Source organism: Gymnogyps californianus, chromosome 3 (genome assembly GCF_018139145.2).
Source record: "Gymnogyps californianus isolate 813 chromosome 3, ASM1813914v2, whole genome shotgun sequence".
Lineage (NCBI taxonomy): Eukaryota > Metazoa > Chordata > Aves > Accipitriformes > Cathartidae > Gymnogyps > Gymnogyps californianus.
In genome coordinates this window covers 4,331,559-4,357,983 of record NC_059473.1, presented here as the reverse complement: position 1 = coordinate 4,357,983, position 26,425 = coordinate 4,331,559, and the positions used below count along the sequence as shown (strand labels likewise).

The 26,425-nt window shown below is 42.5% G+C and overlaps 1 protein-coding gene across 1 annotated transcript in view; it reads right to left on the bottom strand.

Annotated features, from left to right (window-relative positions):
• REL (REL proto-oncogene, NF-kB subunit) overlaps window positions 1-14,967 on the bottom strand; it is a 33,030-nt gene extending 18,063 nt beyond the window's left edge. Inside the window, exons 1-4 of the mRNA XM_050893626.1 lie at window positions 14,912-14,967; window positions 9,305-9,447; window positions 5,860-6,008; window positions 1,420-1,511 (exon numbers count right to left, since the gene is read on the bottom strand). Coding sequence (XP_050749583.1) covers window positions 1,420-1,511; window positions 5,860-6,008; window positions 9,305-9,447; window positions 14,912-14,918 — 391 coding nt within the window. The 5' untranslated portion in view covers window positions 14,919-14,967. The remainder of the gene's footprint in view (window positions 1-1,419; window positions 1,512-5,859; window positions 6,009-9,304; window positions 9,448-14,911) is intronic.
• Between the last annotated feature and the right edge of the window lie 11,458 nt (window positions 14,968-26,425).

The following is a 26,425-nucleotide window of genomic DNA, read 5'->3' as shown; positions in this document are numbered from 1 at the left end:
GAGTCAAGGTAACATAATTAAAACACTTAAGCTGTTTAAATTGTGCTGATGGACTAAACTCATGTAAAAACAGATGCTATTGTGTACATACATTATCAGAACCAGGGTAATTGTTTAGATGGACCATTAGGACCGGCCGCCTGACTCCAAACGGCTGTTCTAAAATTAAGAAAATGATCTAAAACATTTCTCATTCTGTAATAAGTTCAGCATGCTTCTTTTTGTCCCAATTCAGGGACATGTGTTTTGAAGCTAGCCAGAAGTCTGGCTCTCGACTCCCTAAGAAGGGTCTTACCTGAATTTAGCAAGACTTCTGTGGGTATTAAAAAAAAAAGTATTTGAAAAATCTCCAAGCTCTTGCCACACTTAAGCAAATACATGACTGCACTCATAATGCTTAGCTAATTGTTTGGGAGTATTTATGCTTTTCATCTAATTCCCCCCAGTTGTGCCTGCATGCTGAAAGTGTTGGTCCCGCTCCAGTTGGCCCTATAATTTGCTGTGTTCCCCACCCCCTCTGCATTGAACGTAGCAATTACATGGCTGTGAGATGAATTGGTTTAGCAAGTTGATCTGAGGGGAAACCACTTTTTGTTTTTGCAAGTTGGTTTTCCATTGGAGCAACTTGCCGAGTCTGTTCCCCATGTAGCCACACGGCCTCTGTGTCTGGTGCGAGTAAAGCGGTAGGAGCGTGCAACCAGGGATGGAGGGAAGAGCAGGATGGCTCTTTTTGAGAGCAGCCCATAGATCAGCGGTCACATAAAACTACAGCCTGCGGGTAGGCCCTTACAGGTGTGGTTCTGTAGCAGCACAACTTGCCTCAGACTTGACTGAGACCAATACTGCTGTGGACTTCCCGAGTGCCTGTACCAGCTCCCATGCTGTAAAATCAAGCGAGGGGCAGCTTCAAGGAGTCCATCAGCTTCAAGGAGTCCATCAGCTCCCCGAACTGGCCGGCTGAGGGGTCACAAACACCAGTGTCCCAACAAGAGAAGAGATGGGACGGTGGCAAGCTAGATTTATATTGGTTTAAGTTGTTGCAGAGTTACACTAGTTCGGGTCTTTCATTCTCATAGCTGCCAAAACTGGGGAATCCGATTCCCGAGATACCTGTAGAAGTTTCCAGGGAAGGTTTCTGCTGCTATCCCATTGCTTCTGTCCAAGCAGCAACTCACATTGCTGCTGGGCAATAAAAAAAAAAACAAACAAAAAAACCACACACACAAAAAAAAGGGGCAACTATCCAAATAGATTCATCATGTGATGACAGTGAGGAAAGACTAGGAGGGACACAGAAGGGGAATAGTGTTTCTCAAAAAGAGATTTTTTGGAAAAAAATAAAGCTCCACCACAAAAGCAAAGGCAGGACAAACCAAAACCCCACCACCCTGCAAAGTGAACCAGCTAAGTTCTACTCACCATTGAAAGGGTTAATCTTCTTCGAGATTCTTAAAGAAATTGATTCCTTCAGGTCTTTCTTCTTCACACACTGAATGCCCAAATTCTGAAAACTGAAGCACATGTGGCAGGATTTCAGCAACTAATAAAATCTCCAGTGCAGAATATTAAATAAATTATTTGATGTTGACTAGTGGGATAACAGACAGCGTAAGAAATGAAAAAAAAGCGCTTATTTTGAGAAGGGTGTAAAAGATCTGAAAAGCAGGGATGCTGTTTCTTCTAAAATAAGAGCAGAAACAGAAGTGAAAAATACTAAAATAAAACTCTAAAGAATTTATGGTCTTTATTAAGAATATATATTTCTATATTAAAAATTGTTACTCCACAGTAAACCTACAGTGATTAAAAAGTTAAATACTCACTTTCAGGTAATTTAAAGCGACAACTATTTTTGTTATCAATAAACCTGCTGATTTGCATTAGTTAAGGATTTGCTCTCCTGCTTTTATCAGGGAATGTAAATTTCAAATACTATTTTAAAGGTTTTTTTGAAACAAGTCTAAGCAGGTTTTTAAATCTCACGTAGTTATGGAAAAGTTCTGAAGAGCTGCAGCTCTTCCTTATTTGCATAAGAGCGCAGGTCACCCCGATGCAGGAGGTGGGGGGAGTCCCAGGCGAGCTGACTCTTTCCCACATGGAAAAACCATGACATCATCAAAGCTGAGTGGATGTAAAGCAGGAAGTAAAAAAAATAAAACAAAAAATAATCCGTGTTTCATGATGTTACAGTAAGCTCAGAAGATAGGTCGTGCCAGCAGGCATCCTTCTCCAGAAGGACGAGCAATTTCCCTTCCTTTGAAACTCCACAAAAGTTCTTTGCTTTAGCTGGGCCTAAAAAGCGACCTTGATGCACCTAAAGATACTCCTCGTTCCTGCCACACTCTCAAGAATAGTTCTACATTTCCCTGCTCTGAACAAGACTATCCTAGCACGATGTTAATTTCCTTAAACCCCCTTGCCAGCGCCCAATACGCTCTGTTCAGAGGCTCCCAAATCCTCTGCAATCAGGCTCCGCTTCCAGCACCTTTATTCACTAGAGGAATGCATAAGCTTCCTTTTGAAACTGAACATGATACAGTGACCTAGAGGAAAATAAAACCCAGTAGCATCTCATAATTCACTAAAGCACTTGGGCTTCATATTGTGGCTACTGACATTCAAGATTTGTACTCTACCTTGATGAGCAATCCTACTTCTATCTTCTCTTGTAGGTAGTACTTTTTTTAGGCCTTGATCACAGCACATATTACTTCCCCCCCCCCCAAAAATACCCACTGTATTCCACAGATTCAGGGTGGAGCACACTTCAAGTCCATGAACAGGCCTGGTTCCATATTATATTCCCAAACAGCCATCTGGCAGTCCCAGCCTCTCCAGCCATCCACCATAAGTTATCAAGCAAGTACATATGCAGAACGGGCCTCGAACAAAAGCTTTATCCAGCTATGCAAGGACTGACAGCCATTACTCTGCACCTTTCAACCACTGTGAACAAAGCCTCTCATGGACAGAAACTAGGCTTTTAAGCACCCCGCAGTTCTCAGATTATAAACATCTTCTTAAACACGCACTGCCACAGTGAAAGTGTCTATTTAACTATCACTAAACAGAGGGTCAGATCAGAGGAGAAACTGTCGAGAACCTCAGCAAGGCTGCGGGGTTTCACATCAACGCTAGCTGACAGGAAGCAAGCAAGATAACGAGAAGAGAGAGGGAGAAGTAGGAAGAGAGAAAAAAAATGAAAAACATTTTTAAAAAAAACTATGATATCATCCATGTAGAGAGAGCGCACAAACTAGGAAGTAAACATCTGAGTATACAGGCAGTCACACAAGCTCTAACATTCATACTTTTGCCTTGATGTTTTGGCCAGGGAGGGCTCTGATCAAGTTTAGGCAGCAGTACAAAGATCATTATACCACAGGCAGAACAAAACACTTTGTTCAACCAGAACTACATGGGGAACTTTAAACAAGCAGAAAGCAGAGTAATTACTCAGACCAGCCCAAAATCTGGGATTAGTAATTCCACTTCTGTAGGGAAAAAAAAAACAACTGGATTTTTGCTCTATTTGGGATGCTCAGCAAGAGTAAACAGCCAGAACCACTACCAAGAGAGCACATCTCCTGCTCACTAGTATTGTATGAGGCTTTTCTCCAACATGGACTCGAAGAGAAGAATGTGAAGACTGAGTCACCAGCCACAAAAAGGAAAATGACTTTAAACATCCAGATCCAATTATGGATCACACTGTTCTTTCATCTTAAAGCAACCAATGATTTGTTAAAAAAAAAAATGAGTGTACCGATGCTGGAAACATTTCAAAGAGAATGTTTCGAGCCTCCTCCCATCAGGATCCCCAATGTCAAGCTCAATTGAAGCTTACAGTTTCACATTATCAGTAAAGTGAAAGTAGCCCACTTACTATTTTGTAAGAAACTGAGAGGCTTATAACCTAATGATATTGAGAAGAATTGATGGATATAGCAAACAATCACAAGTGCCTTAAGTGAAACTGAGACACAGCATTATGTCAAAGAACAGGATTTGATGCACACATATAATGGAGATGAAATCAAAGTTTGCAAATAAATATTTGCAGAGCATCCCAATGCGTTTTGGTATTACATCCTGTAATGGCCTCTACAGCCTTGCCTTGCACTTACACACTTAACCTTGTGCAACAAAATGCCAAGAGAAAAAAACCAATCATCAGTGTCTTCCTGCACCCGGTGAACGTAATACATAACCAGAAAAGGTGTTAAGCAATCAGGCTTTTTTGCTTTGGATCAGAAGGCCGAGAGCAGGAAGTGGGATGAGCTAGAACAGCAGACATCCTTTAACCTTGGGTGAAGAAGCTTGATTTGAGAATACAAAGGGGAAGCTGGTGAACGGATGGTCAGAGGAAGGTGCAAGGTCCCTTAACAGTTTAAGGTATTTGCAGCTGCCTTTTAGACAAGGTGAAGGGGAACTCTGTCTGCACGGAAGCCGACGAGGATGAGGTTACAACAATCAAGATGGAAGGTAAGGGCCTGAAGGGACAGCCCTACCTTTCTAGAGAGGTACAACAGCGGGGGGGGGGAAATTATAGGAATTACATTTACTAATCCTTTTCTACTATTTGCCCATTGTGAACAGAGCTAAAAACAATAAATTCATAACATTGTTAGCATCTGTAACAGCAAAAGACAGTACAGCCAACATGCGACGTGCCACCTGAATACACTGCAGCACATTCATGATCACTTGAGCCTGGGCTGTATGTTGAAGAAGCATCTCCACTATTACAACTGTTTATTTCACCATCAGGCAATCATCATCTTCAAACAGACTGCGTCTTCAGTTCTCTCCTTTAATAGTGTTCTACTGACCAAACCCACATAAATGGGGAGTAATTTCACTAACATCAACACAATCCCATCAGCCTGAGAGCAGTGCGTAAGAGCTACTTACACACTGAAATATTTACCTTATTTTCTTCCCAGCTCAGTTATGTTTACCCCAAAGCAATAGCCTACTTCCAAATTTACTACATCGCAAACTGAGAACCACAAACAGCTTGTCAATTCTACATTGCCCTCTCCAGCAATAATCACTTGACATTTGTTGCAGTTTACTCTGCTTTTACTTTATTACACAAGACTTGGTAAACTTACAGGAAATGCCATCAAATACAACTGTATTTTAGATATTCTTAATATCCCTCTGAATAGCATGGAGGAAACACATCTCATACACAGCCTGAATTTTCCTTACTGCATCCATAAGTAGATCCTTCCCTGGCATGCTTGCTCTATGGAGCTGGGCCTGAGCAGAATCTGTATTTTTACTCAAAAAAAACCCCAACCCAAACAAACAGCAACAACAGCAACAGCTACTAACACGTTTCTAGATGTGTCACAACCATTATCTTCTAAATGACATGATACTCAGCCAATGCAAACTTTCTCCACTAGTTTCCAGAAAGTCCAAATATAATTCCCATGGAAGACGTGAATTTCCCTCATCACTGTGAAGCAGTAATTCTAACGTTGTTACCCATTCTGTTACTCATCGTTTTCACACGTAGGAGAGAGTCATGCTCAAGAGTAAGAAGTGTTACTGAACAAGACTGAAAAAAGCGAACAAGTGGGAGAAAGGAAAAGACGACAGACATTGGGAGAACGAGCAGAGGAAAGAAAGGTGATAGGAAAAGAATAGGAACAAAGATGAGTGTGTGAAATATTGAAAAAGCAGGAAATGCTTCAAAGAGAAGTTGCCCTCTCTCTGAGATGGGTTAGTAAACTTCAACAAAGCCAGCATACTAATTGCTCTTCTAATCACTAGTCAGTTTTAAAACATAAGATTAGCAAATCACTTGCATAATTAATCAAACTTCCAAGCAACACCATTACTCACGACAGGACTCGCCGTTCTGGCCCAAACTCTGCTTCGTAGTAGCCATCTCTGCAGTCTTTTCCAACCAGATCATGAGGGTGTGGCTTGTAGGGTTCATTCTTTGTTACCAATGTAGTTCTTATTTTGACTTTTCCAAAATAGTTCAGAATCTACAAAAAATGTGAGAGGTTTTCTAGATTTTAGATATCAGGGCTAGTAAAGTCCCCACGTGTAACAGGAAATACATTTTATCCTAAAATACTCTATGGAAGAAACACCACAGCTAAGAAAATGGCATTATTGCTTCATAAAAGCCAGGACCATTCAAAAGTTTTGTTCATTCCATTTCAGTTTTGTTCACTTTACACTAAAAAAAAAAATCAACTCTTTGGCAAAATACTTGAAAAGTGAAAATTTTTTTCAAAAGTGTATCTATTTCAGAAAGTAAAACAACATACGTCACCTGCTAGTTTTGTCAAAGCAGCTAGTTATTTGTAACGATAAAATCTCGCTAGTGCCAGTATTCGACATTCAATCCATTCAGTTCTCTTAAACTACCCTACTGCAAGAATAGGAAGGAAGTCTGGAAGGCTCGAAAGAATCTTTTTTTTTTTTTTTCCTTCCTTTGTTTTTGGTTTTTTGGGGCGGTTTTTTTGAGGCTGGAGATCTATTGCTTCACCATCTTACCAGGGCTCTTTATACGAGTTGAATTCATCCCTGTGCAAAAGGCCAGAGGTAATATAGAAGCTTAGACCAAAGAGTAAAACAGCTTGTAATGCTGTAAGACCAAACGTAACAGGACACATTATCATATCTAGCCTTACAATGAAAGATGCAAAAATCTATGTAGGTGACCACATACAAATGCTTATTGAAGGACAAGTCTAGCTCCAAAGATCTTAGGAAAAAAAAAACCCTCCTAAAGCCTCAGGGATAAGAATATTACCTGTGCATGGAACGCTAAGTAGTGAAAGAGGATCTTAACAGATACAGCATGACATAATCCCCTATGAAGTCTTTTTTTTTTTTTTTTTAATTAATTCTCAGATGAATATTCAATCTTATATTCGAGAAGGGGGGCACCAAATTCTCAAGCTCCTACTAGAGCCTTCACAGCAGTCATCAGCCTAATTCAACACACATTTCTCAGGTGCATAAAAGTCTTCCCTCACGCTGACGGCTACCAGTGACATCACCAAGGGTTACGTGGGTGAGTGAAAAAAAAGAAAAAAAAAGACAGACAGTTTGGCCTAAATTGTTTGAAGCATAACAACCTGAAAGCAAATACAAGACTTGCTCAGGCACACATTTGTGCAGAGGCGAGCTCTCCTCCTCCACTTCCCCTGCCCTATAAACTAACTGTTCCTCTCCTCCTTCAGCCCTTTCTTTCCTCCTCCTGAGACTCCAGGGATCCATCATATATCCTTTTCAGCTGACACCTCAAACCTTTGACTTGACCTGTGCTCTTCTAGCTTCCATCATGCGTTAGCTTCTTCAGTCTCCAATTTGGCTCCTTTCTTGGCCTTCATGCAAGCCACCGTTACTTTTTACCCTTAAAATAAAACTTCCACCACTCCTTCACCTTCTTCAACTATTACATCATTTCTCCCTCATTTCACACCCAAGTCCCTTGAACTTGAAGCCTCATCTAGCCACTTCTGATTCTCCAGTTCCTCCTTGATGTTCTTCATCATAACCACACCACGAAATTTAATCTCTTCCTGGCCTCTCTGTTCTCATCCTCATTGATGTTTCCATCTCTAGAGGGGACTCCCCTAGCAGCTAATCAGCACTAAAGCCTCCTACGGGCTTCAGGGAGGCAGGAATTCACCTAGAAATCACCTGCTATCGGTAACAATCAGCTCTGTCATCAACAGTCACCTTTAAAAAAAGAACAAACTTTGCCAGGATTGCACGGTCACCTACCCATGCCCCATCTTCCCTTTGGGTTCTGGCTGGCCGCCATGTGCAGCACAGTCCGGGCTAAGAGGAATCAAGGGCTTACATGCCCGTTCAACTTGTGCCCCGACACGGCCTTAGGCTGAGAGTCTGTGAAGTATTTACTCTTGCCAGCAGCCTACGTTGTTCAATTGGTAGAGCGCTGAAAAAAAAAGTCTGGCAAGATCTCAATTTCCTGCATTCCTTAACCAAATCTGGCACTGTGATAGCCAAAGGCGGGGGGAACCTTCTTGTTTGCTTCTTCCCTTAGTAATTCTGGCTTCAGGGCTAGACCAGCTTCCACAGCTGCTTTATGTAGTAGAGGCTCACTGCTGCTCAACACATGACTACCAGTACTACCTTTCTCAAACTCCCCCTCTTCTTAAAGAGCTTTGATACCTCAGCCTAAAGCATCTCGTATTTTTCGGATTTCACGTCCTTTGTATCTGTTCTTTTTCTGCTGTGACTCCAGAGACTCCATCTTTGGCTCCACTTTTTTTTTTTTTTTTTTTTTAATATTTGCACACACTGCAAACACAGATACACAGCTTCTGTTCCTGGGCACTGTAATGTAGTTCAAGATGGCAAGTACGCTTAAGTTCCCTTTTATATTTGAGCTTTCTCTTCTAATCTCATCTCAAAGATTTTCTCCAAATTGAAAGAGATCAAGGAAACACTAGCAACTTAAACTTCAAACAGGAGACCAGAAATTCTTCTCCCTTACCCTACCTGTCTAGGGTCTCTGACACATTCCTTTGTCCCACATATGAAAGTTACCGCCAAAGTGCTTCCATTCCACCTCTACTGTCTGTATCTTTGTCCCTGCTTTGACCATAGCTGCTCGGGCTACTCTGAATCCTTTCACTCTGGATTTCCCAACCTATCCACAATGCAACCACCCAACTCGTCTTCATTGCAGGTGCTCTGACCACATAATTCCCCTTTCTCAGCTCGTTTTTAAATTCTGTATCCCCTTCTGACTTCACATACTTCATGGTAGTTTCTTTTGCAGAGCCTAATCACCGAATCACTGGCTGCAAGTCGCTTTCTTACTTTGCTCACTTGTACAAAGTGCCTTCTTTCATGTTGCGCCCAGCAGCTTTTCAAAGCCTTTTCAAATTTTGTACGCAAACTCCTTCAAAGCTCTCCCAAAATTCATACTGCAGACCAAATAGTAAAAACAAACCCAAGTCACATAACTAAGAAACCAGAACAAATGTGCATGCAGAAAAAGCTAATAATGAATGGTTCCCAGACAATGAGTAACTTCACTGAATTCCCTCTCTACCAGCACTTTGTTAACTACCTCTACACCTTCTCCTCTTCTTCTAAATTTGAAACAAAATCTTTTAATGACTAGGAGCAAGGAACTCTTTTTCCACTCTGTTGCAACTACATTTGCATGCCAAGGAAAGAATAACAGAACATGAAATGAAAAGTATTTTATTTACTGCACCGAGTCCAACACATAGCTACAGCACAATGTTGATCTGGGCGATGGTAATTCATGGACAAAAACGGTGTTTACCTGTATGGAAGGGAACGTCTTATTGTTTTCAGTACTGTGTTCTCCTGGAATGCTGCCTGCCGATCTTCCCTCACATTTGTATCTGAAACGCATGCCCCTTTGCCTGGGTTGTTCAAATATTTCAATGTAGGGCTCAGGGCCACCTTAAAAACAAAACATTTTCAATGTCAGTACACAGTAGAGCTTACCAAGCAGCAGAAGACATAAGAATTAGAAAGTCTAGACTCTTGGATTGATATTACCATCTTTTCACTTGGTCTACCTTCTCAGACAAACTACTCTTCTTTTTATGTACAGGCACACACTGAAGGCGGGGGGTGAGGGGCGAGAACAGATTTTAAATGAAGCCTCAGGTATCAATGCCGTGGAAGTAATTAGCAAAGGACGTCCTCCCCTCCATCTCACCTAGAAGTTAGCTTCTTTTAGCTATTACAGAGTACGTGTCTGATGAAAGAGGATTTTACACAACAGAAAACAAATCATTATTTTGCAGGAATGGTTGATATTTTAAGTTTTAATACACTTTGAGGAATGGTTGTCCTCTCAAAGTACAGGTACTGCCAGTACTATGTTCTCTTAAATGTCCTCTGAAAGCGAAGACGTTTCCTCAGAATCGATAGATTTAGTTCCTATTATAGTGAAGCAGAAACTATGCAAATTATGCAAAAAAAACCCTACTGGGTTGAATACCATCACTGTGGGCTCAGAAAATACCTGATTGCTGGTATTGAATTCCACATCTTGAGCTGCCCACCTCCCACAGGGCCAGCTTCTAGTTGCAGTATCTCCCCAGACAACGAAACCTCAGTAAAAGCTATTGGGCAGTTGTCAAAAAGAGGTTTTCAGGAAACACGAGTGATAGACAAAAATAAGAGACAGCAGAACTCTTAAATGGGGGGTTGGAAAGACATTAACTTCGCAAGAGTGTAAGTACTTTTCAAGTGATATTTTATTGCCAGGCAGTAACAAGCTATTTAATATATCTCACTGAGAACATCAAACAGGACAGTCAATCAAACAGTGACAACAGTGGGATGGCATGTGAAAAACAAATAACAAGAGGGTAAGTAAATATTGCAGAAGTTGAATCATCACGGTGCTGCACGATCAGAAGAACGTAGCTTATGGAAATGTCTACTGAGCTCTCTGTCATCTTCATATAATAGCATCCTACTCAAGCAAGGCTGAGCATCACAAACAAACATGACAGGCAACATCCTGTGGCACAGCACTGAAAAAAGGTGCTTGGACTTCAACATAATAAGCAAAATAGTTATTAAATATATTGAAAGTGCTAAAAGGGTAAAAGATCCCCTACTTCCTTTTGCCCAAGGTCTATACAGCCTGTGAGTCCACAGCATATGAGTTTTGGCAAAGAGGTGGATTCCAATCTTAACTCCATAATAAAAGCTTCTCTTTTGTTGCACCTACAGTGATTTAGGTATACTTGCCAACACAAAGCTTGAACTTTACGCCTGGGATTTGTTGATCGCAAAACATTTCCAGTGCTGCAGCAGTTCATACTCAAAGTAGGAAAATATTATAACCTAAAAGATAAAGTAATTAAGAGAAGTAGAGAAGGGATAGAAAGAACTACACCTCCGAGACGTCACCTTGGTCTGACCTGAATGCACATTTCAACTGTAACACACCTACAGACAGCTGCGGAACGGCAGTCTGTGAAAGCAGCTCTCACGCTGGAATCGTCTTCAACAGCACGCGCCTTTTCAAAACCTGAATGCCTTTTAAAAAGGCACAACGCATTTCAACTCCAGGCTGTATTTGGTGCCAAACATCCGAGAACTACGGTTTAGGACTCTCTATATTCCTTTTTAACAATTCATCAAAATGCAATATCTAAACTGATCACCTCCCATCAAGTAGATTTTAAATAATTTTCTGAAAATAGACCATGAGCTGTCACATTAAATAGACATTAGCCACTACTCTAGGTCCAGTTACTTACAAGGATGGTCCCTTTCCTAGATACTTCCCAGATCTTACCTAACCCTCCCTTTAGACAAGCTTTGCATATTTTCTCTTTCTGGAAAATAAGCAAGTCCAGCAAGAGGGGGTGGGGGGGGTGGAGGGTGGGGAACGGGGACAGACAGGACAGGCTCTGATAACAAAAAAAGCCTAGAAATGATGTAAAGCTGGTTTCAAAGAGAGAGTAGTAGTCTGAGCTCACAAAACCAGGCTCACACACCACTGTATGGCTATTTAACTTTCACACTTAAATTTACTTATGCTATTGTATTTATCAGCACAGTTCAGCAGACCAGACAACAGAGGACTTCTGCCAGCAGTGAGGAGCGACTGCTGCATATCGGTCAGCCTCCCATTTCCATCGTGCAATTGAGGAGAGAAAAGAATCTCACCTTTCCGTTCCTACGTAACACACTATGCCACAAATACAGACGCATATCCCTATACTAAATTAAAAATCTATTTTAGAAGTTATAATGACAAAATTGCAGCAAAGTGCCTACTAATCATCTTACTTCGGAGATGCACATGCTTACATAGCTGCTAACCAGACGCATAGTACACCCACACACATTACGTATTTGTCAAAACTAGCTAGAGGCTTGCTGTTCGAAACTACTATAGAACACAATCACTTCAAGTCTTTAACTCTCTCTGCTTTAACCAATAATTTCCCTTCACGCTCTACTAATACTTGCTTAAGAGGGCTTTTTTCTCACCTATTAAGAGCACTTTATTTTAAAACTCTCGGCTCGGTGATCTTTACAGGGCTGTGGTTGAAACAAATGTCATTGAAGGCAAACCCACTGCTTAACAGCAGGTGTGTTTGTGGGAAAGTAAAGCTCAATGACACGGTAGCCTCCAGAGATTAAACATTAAACTTCATTTTATCTTGGTTCTCTCTATTTAAGAATCACGTTATCATCTCTACCGTGATTATCAGTGTCATCGTGTTTTGTGTAGAGAGAAAACATATAAAAGTGTTTGTGCGAACTAAAGGTATTATCAGGACCCTGCAGCTGATAAGTGAAGGTCTGTTCGGTGTTCCCTGTTTCTGTAAATCAGCAGTGTGCTTGTGAAGTGGCACGGCTTAACTATTTCACAATCTACTCTCACACACAGAGGTCTGTTAGTTCCCACACAGTTGCTAAAGACCCGTCCTCTTCAGGTCTTGCTGTGTTTGTCAAACCAATATGAGCTATGTCAAAAAACAAACTCTCTTTCGCCAATCGTGGAAGAGAAATGCACGGCTACTCATATTACCTACCTACCTGCCCACAACTACTTGGAAAAGCATTTGAAATGGAAGAAAAGCAAAAATCTAGCTAATCCTTCATCTGAGTGCTTAAGAGTTTAATTTGCATTTGTAATTAGTTATAATTGCCTATACACATGCTAGCAATAGAAACATTATGCTACATATTACAACCTGCCTTTTGTTCTTTTTGTTATAAAATTGTTGATTCCCCCCATGCCCTGAATACTACACGAAATAATTTAAAAGAGAATACAGGAGATCAAGCATCCCAATTACACATGCGAGGAAAATAGGTAAAAGCAGTAACAGCTCCAAGAGTTCAGCCAGCTCATACTCATTCAAGAACTGAAGGTTGTTTTATTCTCATCTGTTTTGAGCAATACAAAAAGGAACAAAAGGACAATCCCAAAAAGCTCAGAACAACGCTTCCATCAGACCCCTCCACGATGAGAAACCTGGGCCAGTTTAAAGTTTAACACGGCCTGTGCCATCAGGGAGGAAGCGCGACATGCTGCCACCAAGCAAAGCGACAACAGGATGGAGGGTTCGTACGTTTTGTCTCGTTCCTTTGCTCAAAGGGAGCAGGCTCTGGAGGGACTACACAATTTGCAGTTTTCTTGCACAACTAGGAGTGCCCTGTGAACAGACATCTGCGTGCGAAAGCAAAGTGGGTCTTTGTGGAAGATGTGAAAGTATCACCCGAAACCCTATGATCCGAGGTGACTGCAGTGAGACACAGATGGGAGAAGCGCTGCCCTTCAACTTTGATGTCACCGCTCTGTACAGGTCACTGGGGACCCTATGTCCTCCACAGCAATAGCCGTTTCCGAAAAGCAAGAAGAGACAATCTATATGCTTATAACCTTCTGCAACACCTCAGGCAAAAAAAAAAAAAAAAAAAAAAAAAGAGATGATGGTGGAAGATTTGTTATATAGCACATTCTAGCTCAATCTAAAATAACCGAAAGCGTAAATTTTTATTTTAGAAAGCAGTAATCTACCTAGGACTCCATAAACTGTACAGATTCTAACAGAGACAAAACTGCTCACTAACTTCCTCTTTACTATCGTATTACATTACAGAACAGCAACCAAGGGGGGGGGGGGGAACACAACTACAAAAGCTAGCTAATACCAGGAAGTTATGAACTTCCCCTACTGAAAAATTCCTTATCTAGTTCCTAATTACACTGAAAATATATTAAGACGCGAAGAAAAAAAAAAAACAAAAAACCAGCGCTATCTCCTGCTTCAGTTTTGCCACTTTAAAATACAATGTAACATTTAAAAAATGCCTCCATACAAACCCAGTTGTTTTCTCTCTCTGTTGATAGTTAGCACACCTATGTATTTAGCAGGAGTGAAAGTTCATGCTTTGCTAAGTGGTAACAGAACACACACACCCCCCTAAGTTTTGAAGCTGGAAAGCATCTTTCCCTACAAATGCTATTCTAATTAATGCTGCCAAGTCTTAAGTTTTGGGGGTTTTTTAAACCCTAAGAAAGATACCAGAGAGACATCTTCTGAAAGGATGACAAATTCGGTTTAATTTAGCCTAAAGAAACTTAATTGTGCTTTTTGTTGTAATTACTCAATGCATGATCCCTTATCTGCGTTACTTTGCATTTATGCCATCTCTGTTTCTTATTCATTTGCATTCTCATAGGCAAGTTCCTATGTGAACAGGATCCTCCCGAGCATCACAGAGTCTTTGGCCTATTGATGCCTCTAGCCCAGATACGAGACCCGTGTGCTCACTCAACGCCTAAACATTTTAATGACACAACTTTTAAGACTTAAAAGATCCATTCTGAAACATAACAGCCTTATAAGATCTTGTGGCAACTAATCCGATCAACCCCACGATGTTTCTTCATTAACTTTCTCCATAAGCCTGCTTAACAAGCCACACGGACATGGATTTAATAGCAAAAGCAGATGCTGGGATGATGGGGTAAGAGCGCTGTCACCCTTTTTCGCACTGTTACTCGCCTACGGGCTTAAGTCAACAGCTAGATGGTGGAAGACGAGGAGAAGCAAACCATCCCTCACAGCGTAAAAATAAGAACCAGCCGCCGCTTCGCGCTTCCCCTAAACCAGCGAGCGCTTCTTTAGCAACGCAGCTGAAATAACGAAAGCGACCGAAGCGGGGAGGAAGGGCGGAGGGGGCTCGGCTTTCCGCCGCCCGCATCGCGCCGACGCCGGGGCACCGGGAGCAGCACCGCGGGGCACCGGGAGAAGCGGGGCCGCTCTCCGCTCCCCCCCCTGCCCCGACCGTCCCCGGCGCTCCCATCAGTACCGTACCCCCCCCCCCCCCCCCGCCTTCCCCTCGCCGCCGCGTTAGGGCCCGTCCCGCCGCTCACCGGCCATGCTGACAGCTCCGCGCAGCCGCTCCGGCCCACTGCCTCCGCGGGGCTCCCCGCCCGGGCCCCGCACACCTCGGAGGGACAGACGGCCGGACAGACGAACGCTGGCTCGGAGGGACAGCCGGGCCCGACTCCCTCCCTCCCTCCCTCCCTTCTCTTCCTCCTCCCTCCCTCCCGCCCTGGCTGGCTGCGCTGCCGCGCCCCGCACGCCGCTCTTTTCAGGGGGAATTTCCCGGCCGGGCGGGCGGACGTGCGCGTTGCCGCCGCCCCCCCCCGCCCCGGCTCCCGCCCCCGCGGCGCCCCGCCCGGCCCCACCCGGCCGGCAGCAGGGCCGGCGAGGAGCGGAGCGGGGAGGGGGAGCCGAAATTCGCCCCCTGGCCCCAGACACCCGTCCCGTCCCCGTCCCCGTCCCCGTCCCCCCCCCCTCCAGACACCCGTCCCGTCCCCGAGCTCCAGGGAGGAGGAGTGAAAGTGCAGGCGGCGGAGGGAGGACAGCGGCCCCCGGCAGGGAAAAGGCCCCGTGAAGGAGTTTGATGCTCCGGCCCCTTTCCTTTCCTTCGTGAGAGCCAGAAGTAAAAAGAAAAAAAAAAAGTTAAATCCCATTTACTGGAGTCCTCTAATTTCAGAGCACAGCGGAGGCATTTCGAGCATGTTTCTTCCAAGCAGTTAGGCTAGCCCCTGCCCCTAGACCTCCTTTTTCAGCACCTAGAAGCCACCTGCCTTTGCAGCATCCCTACACCACTCTTAACACCCCGCTCTCCCTCTCTGTAAGCCTCTAGAGACCAAGCTCTCTTGGTATCCATGTTTTTCTCAGTTGCATGGAGCCTGGTGGTCACACACAGCCAGCAATAAACAGAAAACTATACGTACTAGGGCGAGACTGATATTGAAGGTAAGGAAAAAAACTAATCAGCAACAAGCTGATTAAGTCACAATAGTCAACTTAAAATCTACCTCACCTTCAGAGCATTCCAGATCCAAATCTGAAATACATCTCACAGCTTGGCCCCCGACACAGCTAGATCAAGTGAAGGAGACAAACACTGTGGGAACAACCACAAATGTGGATCAAGTGGAGGGGTCAGTAACAAACAAGCAAACCTAAGTGGATTAAAAACACTTGTAAAGAGAGGAACACAAAGGAACACCAAGCCCACGCCTAGCTGTGGTACAAGTCTGCATTTAGTTAACAACAAGATTTAATTTTTTTTTCCCCCCCTTAAATCTTTACTCCAGGAATGCAATACACTGTCACATGTGAAAATGCAGTTAAATGAATTGGTATTCTTGAAAAGGAAACAGTAATAAAAGAACAAGAAAAAGCCTCAAAGAGCACTCAAGCAAGGTACATAACCGGTAGTTTTCTTACTTTTCTTTTTCTCACTATCCTTTTTTAAAGCAAAGGTTATTGGGGTGTATAGAAATGAACCATAGCAGAAAATGCTGTCCTATAATCTGCAAATCCATACACTAACCCAGGCAGTTAAGCAGAAGAGACCGCCCAATGCTTGTTCTTCTTCCTGCTCTGTAGTCCATCTCAACTTAACAGGACTTTTCTTTACAACCTTAATTTTGCCCAACTATCATCATATTTCCTATAAACAGGAATTATCGTTCTCCATCCCGCAAGCAAAACTTTCCTTATTTAAGATTCACAGTTTGTCATACGGTAGGATTGTTACACCCCTGACAGATTTATAACTGAAATCAGAACAGAAGAATCCTAGGAGGCACACAGGATAATCAAAGTGTCTGTGACATTAGCTCTAGAAGATTAAAGGAAAGAACAGCTACATTATTATATTTAGATATTACGCTGAAATAATTCTATGGTTGTGGGTTAGTTTCTTGCCTGAAGAACATGATTTCTCATTCTCTTTCCCACAAAAAAAAAAACCTAAGAAAGGTACAAACCAGTAGTGCCCTAAAACTATGAGAAATTAGGACAAGACCTTTATGTCTTCGGGGATTTCTTGGATTCCCTCTGATTGATGATGTAAAATAAAGCAGGGAAGTGGCTCTAACATCCTAAATCAAACTTAGACTTTACCTACGCATACACACACAACCCCAATGCATGCACCGATAAAGAGACCTCAAACAAAACATTCTTCAAGGTGGTAGCTAGGGGTTGAGGTGAGGGTAGATGCTTTTCTCTTGCGTTTTCACGACGGGGTTAGAAGATGCCAAACAGGATGGCATGTTAACACGGAGGGTGCTCCGAGCTCAGCATCTCACTGCTCGTGCTGCTTTATGCTAAAAACAGCATCAAAGCAGCAAATAGGAAAAGACACAACCTGGATTTCTCTCCGCTAAGTGCCCGCATCCAAACACATTTAGCTCATGGACATCTAATATTAGAAGCTACTTCAGTTCTTTTAATGGATCACCTGGCTGTGGCACAACAGTTTTGGACAGCCTTCATTCACGAGGCTGAACAGCTGGAGAAGTGCTCCCAGTTTGAGGGCATACACATCCCTGCAAGTCACAGGAGTGATCCGGACGGGATTTTAAAAGGGAAAGGGGTGCTACTCCTCTCGGCTAGCTGAAGCTGGAAAAGCCCTGGAAGGTTATTACCCAGGAGCTAGAGTGTAGATGGGAGTTTTGGGTTTGGATGTAAAGCAAGCTGTCAGTACAGACATACGAATCAACTAAACGCTTTTCCTTTCTTATCTTCAGGCTGGTTTGCAAGATCTCAGACAGTAAACTGCGGCCTTTCAGGAAGAATGAATTTAGGTGCTTCCCTAAATACAGTTTATATCCCTGGTTCCCACCTACTTCTCTAGCCCGTGACGCTACTGAATAGACACAGACCAAGGCACCTGGGAAACTCTGTGGCTCAAAACAGAAGTGTCTACTCATTTCTTCAGAAGGAAAACGTTATTGTAGGGTATACAGTCTAAACTGATGTGAAATTAAGGGCAATATTCCAGGCAATACGAAAACCATGTTATGACTAAAACATCAATAAACATTCCCTATTTTTCCCCAGCTCTTTTGAACTCTTAACTCTTAGGGCTTGCAGGAACAGGCTACTCAAAGATAATCCTTAAGACTGCATGTTATAAATTGAGGCAGTATCCCACATACACACCAGTGTCTACGGTACAAACTGCTACTTGATAGTATTTTTAAGAAAAAGATGGGCGGGTTGCACTTCTTATAGCATCCCCAAAACTTTAACTCTATCCCTACCCCTCCCCTAAAATGAAAACAATCTATAATAAAGTTAGAGGAAAACCAACCATATGAAGTGTTTCACTACATAAGATCTATACGCTCCCATCGTCTGAATACAGAGAGACTAGATCTGGCTCAGGAAGTCCTTGAACCAAGTTATTGGAGGAAGGACAGTGTGAGTGGAGACATTTTCTTGACAGTTTTTCTCTCTCCAGCAGTAGCCATAAGCTGATGCCCAGGGAAAAGCACAAAAGTGGGACAAAATGATCTTCTAGTCTAAGCCCAGCACGGCTGTTTTAGAATATGTTCATGTTCCTAAACTATGGGAAAGTTCTACAGAAACCGAGAAGCCTTCCCAAGTAAAAGGCAGAGAGCTAAGCAAATTAAAGAGGCCTTACTTTAAATCATGCAAGCATATGGGTAGATCCCTCTATTCCTGTGACTACCCTGTATGCAATTGTGTTCTGCCGCAATTTGAATGTATGGCCCAGGGATCATCCCGCGAGAGTGATGTGAACTAGAGAATTGCAGTATAGCACTGGTAATTACAGAAACCTGGTCAGCAACTGACATGAAGTGTAAGAACATGTCATAACTTTGGGCATATGCAGATCTTTGCAAAAAGCAGGACGGAATTCCCCTCCCGTAGCATTGCATAACGAAAGCCAGGTGCATCACTATTATTTTTGTCAGCTGACTTTGGCTATAGCCAGAGGCGAGATACCAGAATTCTTAGACCAGTTTGATCCAGTGCTTCACTTCCTGTCTTCCAGTTAAAGCAAGTGTTTTAAGATCCCATTTTTCTCCACTTATCAAGTCCAAAGACAAGTCCTCCCTCGTGCTCTTCACTGGCTGCTGCACTAGCACAGTTAACACCTAGGCTGCTGTAAGGAATTAAGCTTCCTGCTCTGGCAGGGAATGTCATGGGGCAAGCAAGAGAAGAAAAGGGTAGAGTGGGGGGGAAAAAAAAAAACAAAACAAACACCCCACCACCAAAACTTCCTACAGCAAAGGATTGAGTGTTTGACATGATATTTGTCAAGCCTAGGATGATGGCTCTTTAGTGGTGCTTAGCACAGGCATTGCCCAATGAAGTCTGCTAAAGCCCACTGCGATACAAAAGCAGCATAGGCAAACTGTGAAGTCTTTATTTCCTGTTCCCAGCTATCTGACTTAGATCAAAGATAAGCCACTTGTCACTGGCCTGGTTAAGCAGCCAAGCAGGCACTGAGGTACTTTTAGAATATGGCTCTCCTAATAAGGTACATCCTACTAGGAATAAAAATAATAATAAAATCATTCACTTCTCTCCTTATGGAATAAAGTCAAGTCCTGTTTTCTTGTCCACTGTATCTCAAGCCTCACATACTCCCCTGATTAGCAATTTCCAATCCTCTACGCCTTAAGAAACCTTTCGTTGCTTGAAGTATGTTTTTTAATCTCAAAGGCCTCTTATTTAAACACTGTCAGGCCTTCTGATGGTTAAAGCTTTTGTGGTTATTGGTGCTGAGGAAGGTTCTAATGCAGAAGCCATTCCAAGAAAAGTCACGGCTTCCAGATTAATGATAAACTCAAAGGTTGTTCAAGCCATTCTGCTGGAAGCGTTCCTGTATCATGCTCGAGTTTGTTTGATATAGAACAATGCTACTGTGCCTCCTCTCAAAACAGGGTGGAGAGAAAGGAAATGCTAATAGAGAAAGGTTGGTCTTGTGGATAAGGCACAAGGCTATGATTCAGGGGACTGGAATTTGGCTCCTAGCAAGTCAGCCTTGCTACTCTTAGGCAAGTCGTTTAATTCTGAGCCTCAATTTCCCCAACAGAAATCAGAGAAGATACTTCCTTGCTCCCACACTTCTACCTTATTCACTCATGATGCAACTTCTTCAGGGGATGAACTGCTCATTATATGAAAGTGCCGAGCACAATAAAATGATAGCTCCATGAACACTTTAGACTGTGGTAGTGTCAGAAAAAGGCAGTCTCCCCTCTTTCTCTCCCTACCTCCAGGCAACTCACTCATGTGCGTTCTTATGCTGTTGCAAGCACTCCTTTGGCCATACGGGAGCTTGCTTAGAAGTAACCTGGGGGAAACAAAAAGATTGTTTTTCTGCTGGTTCAGTTTTTACTGAGCCAGTTCCATGTCCAATCACAGAAATGACTGTGCCAGCAGCAAGGAATGTGGCAGCCCCAACGCCAGAACAAGTTTCTGGAAGACAGATTTGGGCAGAGGTGCCAGCTTCCTGACAGAGTGCTAGCTTCATGGAACTGTAGCATAACACTATTTTTAGCTTGAGAAATTGATAAATCTCTCTGAAATTTCTAATTCACAGTCCTTCCTTCCCAGAGTCAGTTTTCAGAGCAGAAGTTCTCAGGCACCTTCTCCCCCAGCCCACTCAAGTGTTCCCTATTCCTTTCTCCTCGTCCCAGTGCTACGAACACATACCACAGTTTGGGAGTTGCTGCATTATTTTAATAGAGAAAAATCTTTCACATTTGTTGGCAGGCAAAGAAAAAAATTGAGGCGTGTTTTCTTTTTCCACTGCGCTACATAAAAGCCTCATATTACAGTGAAGCCGATCTAGTGGCCTCTCAAACGGACAAACTGCAAAGTTCTTCCTTATGCCACAATCAAGATTCGTCTGATGCAGTAGTGCTGTAGTGAAAGGACTTAGGGAAGAGATGAGCTCAGGCTGAGCATAAGGAGCTAAATCAGCAGAAAACAACCTTTTTCTGCCCAGAATGATTTTTTTCAAATAGATGAGCTCTACAAGCCAGATCACTATTGCTGGTACAAAGGGAAGAAAGAGAATTGCTCTAGCCGCAGCCACAAACAAACAAACAAACAAACAGAGCGGCAGAAGGAATGATGGGAATCATCCCTTTAGCAACAGCAAGCTATTAGAGTACCATAGTCGTAACGTGAAAACTACACGCTGAAAAAAATAGGCAATGTATGCTCATATTAGTTCTCCTGCTCCCCAAAACCCCAGCACATACCAGCCAGCCGTTATGCACTGGATCCACCTACAGAGGATAACAATCGCTCATCCAGGTTTTTATTACAAGACTTCCTTTTTTCCTCAGGGCTCGCAAGGAGTTTAGGCTACTTAACATCACCTTGAGCTTCAAGAGTCTCGGAAGACCATATCTGCAGCCAGTAATAAAGAGATAAAAAGGCACATTGCTTCAGTACAGCCCCACCAGATATATCTCCTTTTAATTTGAAGTCTTACACCGTATTTTTAAATCTCTAGCCCAGTGACTCACGTAGTTCTGACTTGTACAGTTAAAGGATTACACCCAGGAATCACAGAAAGTGACACCACTCTTGAGGCCGAACATAAATACGTAACACCTTCTGGGACCAGTTTATGCATACAGTCCTCCTACGTATGCAAAGCATATCTACAGTTTGTAAATTGGCCAGCTACTCATCTTATCTGGACCTGCATTAGCCCTTTTTACAAACTGCCTGGGGCTGCGTGTCATAGTGCCACCTCACCATGCAAAGTCTTACCGTCAGTAGTTGCGAGTAAGCCACAATCAACGCCGCTGCTTCACCCCACTCGAACAGTTAGTCTCCACGGTGTCTGTTTGGACTTTGTGCGTGCATATACATCCAGTTTACTAATACACTGCAATAAAATAATTTAGATTTAACTAGAAAGGCCAACATTCTAGTAAGGCTACAATTATTAGTCTGAGCTTTCTTAATTACAAGGTTGAAACCCCTTGCTTTCTCACACAGAACAGTGATGGGTTTTGCTATTTCACAGTCTTGTTCATTTGGTAGGCACTGCATGACTTGTCAATTTTGCTTTTAGGACACTTGGGGAAAGTTCGACATCCTTTTTGTAATCAATGTAGTGGTTAACCTCTCCTATAACCATACATTTGATAAATATTCACTCATCTGCACAGCAATTCCACTTATGAACCCTAATATTGCTGAAAACAGATAAAATCCAAGCAACATCCTCTGGGTTTTCAGTCTGAAATATTGTGCCTTAGGTACAGCAAATGTGTCAACCACCATGAGACTCAGAACATTTTCAGATGCCTGGAAAAAGTACTTTCCTCTATGCAAGTAAAGAATACCCATATCAATCTTCTGACTTTTATTTTTGATTAAAAGGAACAATAACCCAGGAAGAATAATAGTTCTTCAAGACATCTGTTGCACAATACACATTGAGAGAAAGGAACTGAAAGGATTCTTTGCCCTGTGCAGTGAAAAAAAAAAAAAAAAGAGATCTAGACACATAGCCTGTTGAATGGAAACAAAACAGACATGAAGGGAGAATTGCCACCACAAGCTGCTTCTGGCAAGTAAATGCAGGAACCAGAGGAAGGAGAAGGCCTAACCCAAAGAAACAGATGACAGAAACGAGTCAGTGGCAAGAAGGATTAATTAGAACAAGGCCTAGAGTTGGCTAGAAGGGCAGTGCCATATATAAAGTTGAATACAAAGGGAAGATAACCGCTTAATGGAAAGGTTCCTTAACATGCAGATGTACAAAAGATGCATTATATATAGTAAAGCCACCGATGTCCTAGCTCCACTTCCCATGAGTCTCCAGTGAGACCCTGGGGTGCAAGCCAAGTCAGCAGTGCTGAAAATCAACCTGTTGAATTATCTGTTTCACAAAGGCTGAGACAGGTAACTGCTAGCTAAAATTTTCCATTGCACTAGCCCCATCAATTAGAAGACAAGCATTACAGGCTCCAATATCAAAAGAGTAGGAACTAAGGGGGGGGGGGATTTGGAATAAAGTGCCTGATGACTGTTCTACTGGCCTTACCCCTGCCCATCACAACAGCTTGTCCTTTAAGGGCCTTGATGCCACTCCCCCAGTGATGATGAGTAATACAGTTGGGTTTGCGGTGTCTTAATAAAAATGCCCCCTCGTGGTCACTACAACGATTTCCTGAAAGGGCATACGAACTATCACGTTCCATGTAAATCTTACAACATCTGCTTCTAAGTGCGTGTCATACTTGTGTGGTTTCATGCTTCTTCCAGCACAAGAGGGTAAAGGTTTTCATGCATAAAGCAGAGAGCTTTAGTCTCTGTGGTATCTTGAGCTCTCATCTCCAAGAAAAGTAGCCAAAGATAGCTGACTGTGCCTTTTCCAGGAGTTTCCGTTAAAAGGAAACCTGCATAAATAATGATCTGCATAACAGAAAATAAATTGAGACCAAAGTTCCCACTTGAATTTGCAAAGTATTTCTGTGAATCTACATAATCATTTGCTTTAAAAAAAAAAAATCAAATAAGCCAAATCTATAGGTCTGAAGAAGTTTGTTACTTTTTAAAAATTAACACAGCTGCTTCAGTTTTTGTTACCACCTTCTCTTACCCTGTAAAAGCAAAAACCAATGAGTAAACCAATTCAGATTTAATACCACTTCAAAGCTTTTGAGATACTAGAGACTCATAGTTCAGTGAGCTACCAAATCTGTTCCCAACGGCATGGATGCTGCCTAGTCCATTAAGAAGTGAATTCTGTAGCTGGCTGATTCCAGGAGAGTGAAACATGGCAGAGAGACTTGCCTAAAGTACAACTGACTACTACTACAGTTAATTAATATTCATTACGGTCCACACCTACCTATAAACAGTCTGAAGAGAGACTGTTGCAATTCAGAAATTGGTACCGAGACCTGATTCACTTCCGGATACTTTTACTGCTGCAAGTCTTCCAAACTTATCTGGCCTACCAAGTGAGACCATAGGTCCCAGGAGGAAGGTCTTGCTGCAAGAAAAGCTGTAATTCCAGCTTTCTTTACAGATAGCAATCAGCTTGCTGACAAATGCCATCTTGTAAATTGCTGGTGCCACCCTGTTTCACCATCTTCACTCTATTTTTAGACGGCTAGGGCTTTGGGGCAATTTTGGGGGATTTATCACCCTGCCGCCACAGCGCAACAGGGCGGGGTCTAAGACTACAGCCCCTTGGCTGCATGGTAACCCCACGGTCAATTAATCTCTCACATGTTTAGGCAGCTACATGTGATACTATCTACATCTTGTTATACAGTCTCTCTACTTCACAATAAGTATAGATTGTGCTTACTCTATCATATAGTTAGTCATCGGGTCTACAGGCCAGGAACTATTCTTTTGTTTCACAGCGATTCATCCAGTGGTACACTGATTTCTTTTTGGGGTCCCGGAGCTCTGTTATGCTACTGCTACTAATTCTTTTTTTCTAACCGTGGGCAACGTCAACGCTCTCAGGGTGCAAAAAGCCCATTAAGAAGTAAACCTGACATAATTACAATGTTCCTTCAAAAACCCATGTAATTTAGTTGCTGGGTTTTTTAAAACTAGAATTTACATTCCTCTTGCATATCTTAGTTACACATGGTATTGTTTCTGCTTCCTGAATATGCATCTTTAAGGTTCTATGTCAACATAAATACTGGTACAGCTACGCAATTATAGCATTTTTGCTTCTGCAAATATTCCTATGACCTACGTCACAAAAAACGCTGTGGCGGCAGGTGACCCAGTTACTACAGACTTGGTCAGTTCAGGACTTCACACTTGCAACAGGGTTAAAACCTTATTTGCAAAACAGCACTGCTGTAACTGGTCGAGGGGAAACCATGTGACCTGACATGTTTTTAATTGTCATGTAGACAGAACTTTTCATTTACATAGCCTAGGACTAACATATACTTCTGTTCTGATGCCAGAGGACACCAGAAATGTAGGAAGTGAAAAAAAGAAAGAAGGCCGCTTGGATAATTTACTCAGACAATTACTGTCTCATCATTACTATCCCTGCTTGGAAGAATGTTTACTAGTGCCCCTAGAAGAAGAATGGAAAAATAAAATTAAATATATAGCTGAATGGAACCACAGAATAAATTATATTTAGCATAGCAATTACAGTTTCTCCCAGACTACATGTATTATGAACAACCTATATTTGTGTGGTCAACAACCCTGCCTCATAAACATCCCTGTAATTAATTTGAAATAACAAAAACCAGGGGTAAATAAATGTAATGTTATTTTTGCTCCCTTTAACAGAGTGTTTGGCTCCTTAGCTGTATACAGACAGTTGATTCACCACAACTGACGAAGCAGAAGTCTCCAGCCAGGAAAGAAGGACTCAAGTGTGTTGGGGATGAAGGTGGTGGCAAGAACCTCCTAAAGTGATAAAAAACAAACCGATTATGGTTTATGAAAACAATAAACAGCAAAGTAGCTACTGCTTAACAGACCACAGTTTTTTTTCCCCACCCCTTAATAGCGACCATAGCCACTCTAGTCTCTAGCAATCCTGTCCAGTTCTTTCTTTTGCAATATCCTCCTCCTCCTAAGCCTCTAACCCACAATTCTTTCAACTTTTGCAAAAGATACTGGCCGTCTTCCAACCCAGAGCTTTCTAATGCAGTGTGCATAGCAGTGCTTTATGAACAGAAGTTTAGTATCTTCATAAATTCCTGTTCTGGCTCAGTAAGATGGAGCGAAGCCAGAATTCTCTGTGGCTCCCTTTACAAGAGTGTCTCCATCTTTGCTCATAACACGCTCAAGCAGCGGAGACTGATCAACAGCTTTATTCAGAAAATCTAGGAAGATTCACACTCCTAAAGCTGGAGAGAACACGTATGTCAACTTCCCTCAACTGAGTGTTTCTTCCACCTTTATTTGAGGGGCTTTAAGCAACTCATTAAGCAATAGCACTTTCTTAGGCCCTGGAGGCATGCTCATTGTGCTTCTTCACTGCACGGAACAAGCTCTGATTACAGGAATAAGTTTATTAGATTTGGGGCCATGCAATAATAAATTCATAGCAATACAGTACAGTTAGAGTCAAGAACCCAGTCACACACCTCTCTTACAGGCAAAGCTTCCACTTGGGTTGACTGGAATTTTGTCTGAGTGATAAAAATACGCAGCCCTGCAAACATAACATTCATTTAAGTATTGTAAGGGAGATGGCTACCAGCAACTTGCTGTAAACTCTATCATTCATTCAGAAAGATTAACAATATACCAGTTCACGTACATAACATTCATAATTCAACTGACTCGACTCAGGAGCTACAACCCTTTGCTAAATGAAAGGATTCAGCTTCTACTGAAGCCAAGAGTAATTTTTAACAGTGAATCTAAAGGGGGCTAACTTTGGGCCTAAAATGCACGATAATAAAAGAAGTCTGATATCTTGGCTGTGAGTTGGAGGCAAACCCACAGCAACACCGAGGTCCTATCCTGCTCAGTCTTGCAGTGCTTCACACACATCTTAGGGATTCACGTTTCACCGAGCGACAGAGCCTCTCCAATTCACGCAGTTCAACATTATTTTGTGATAC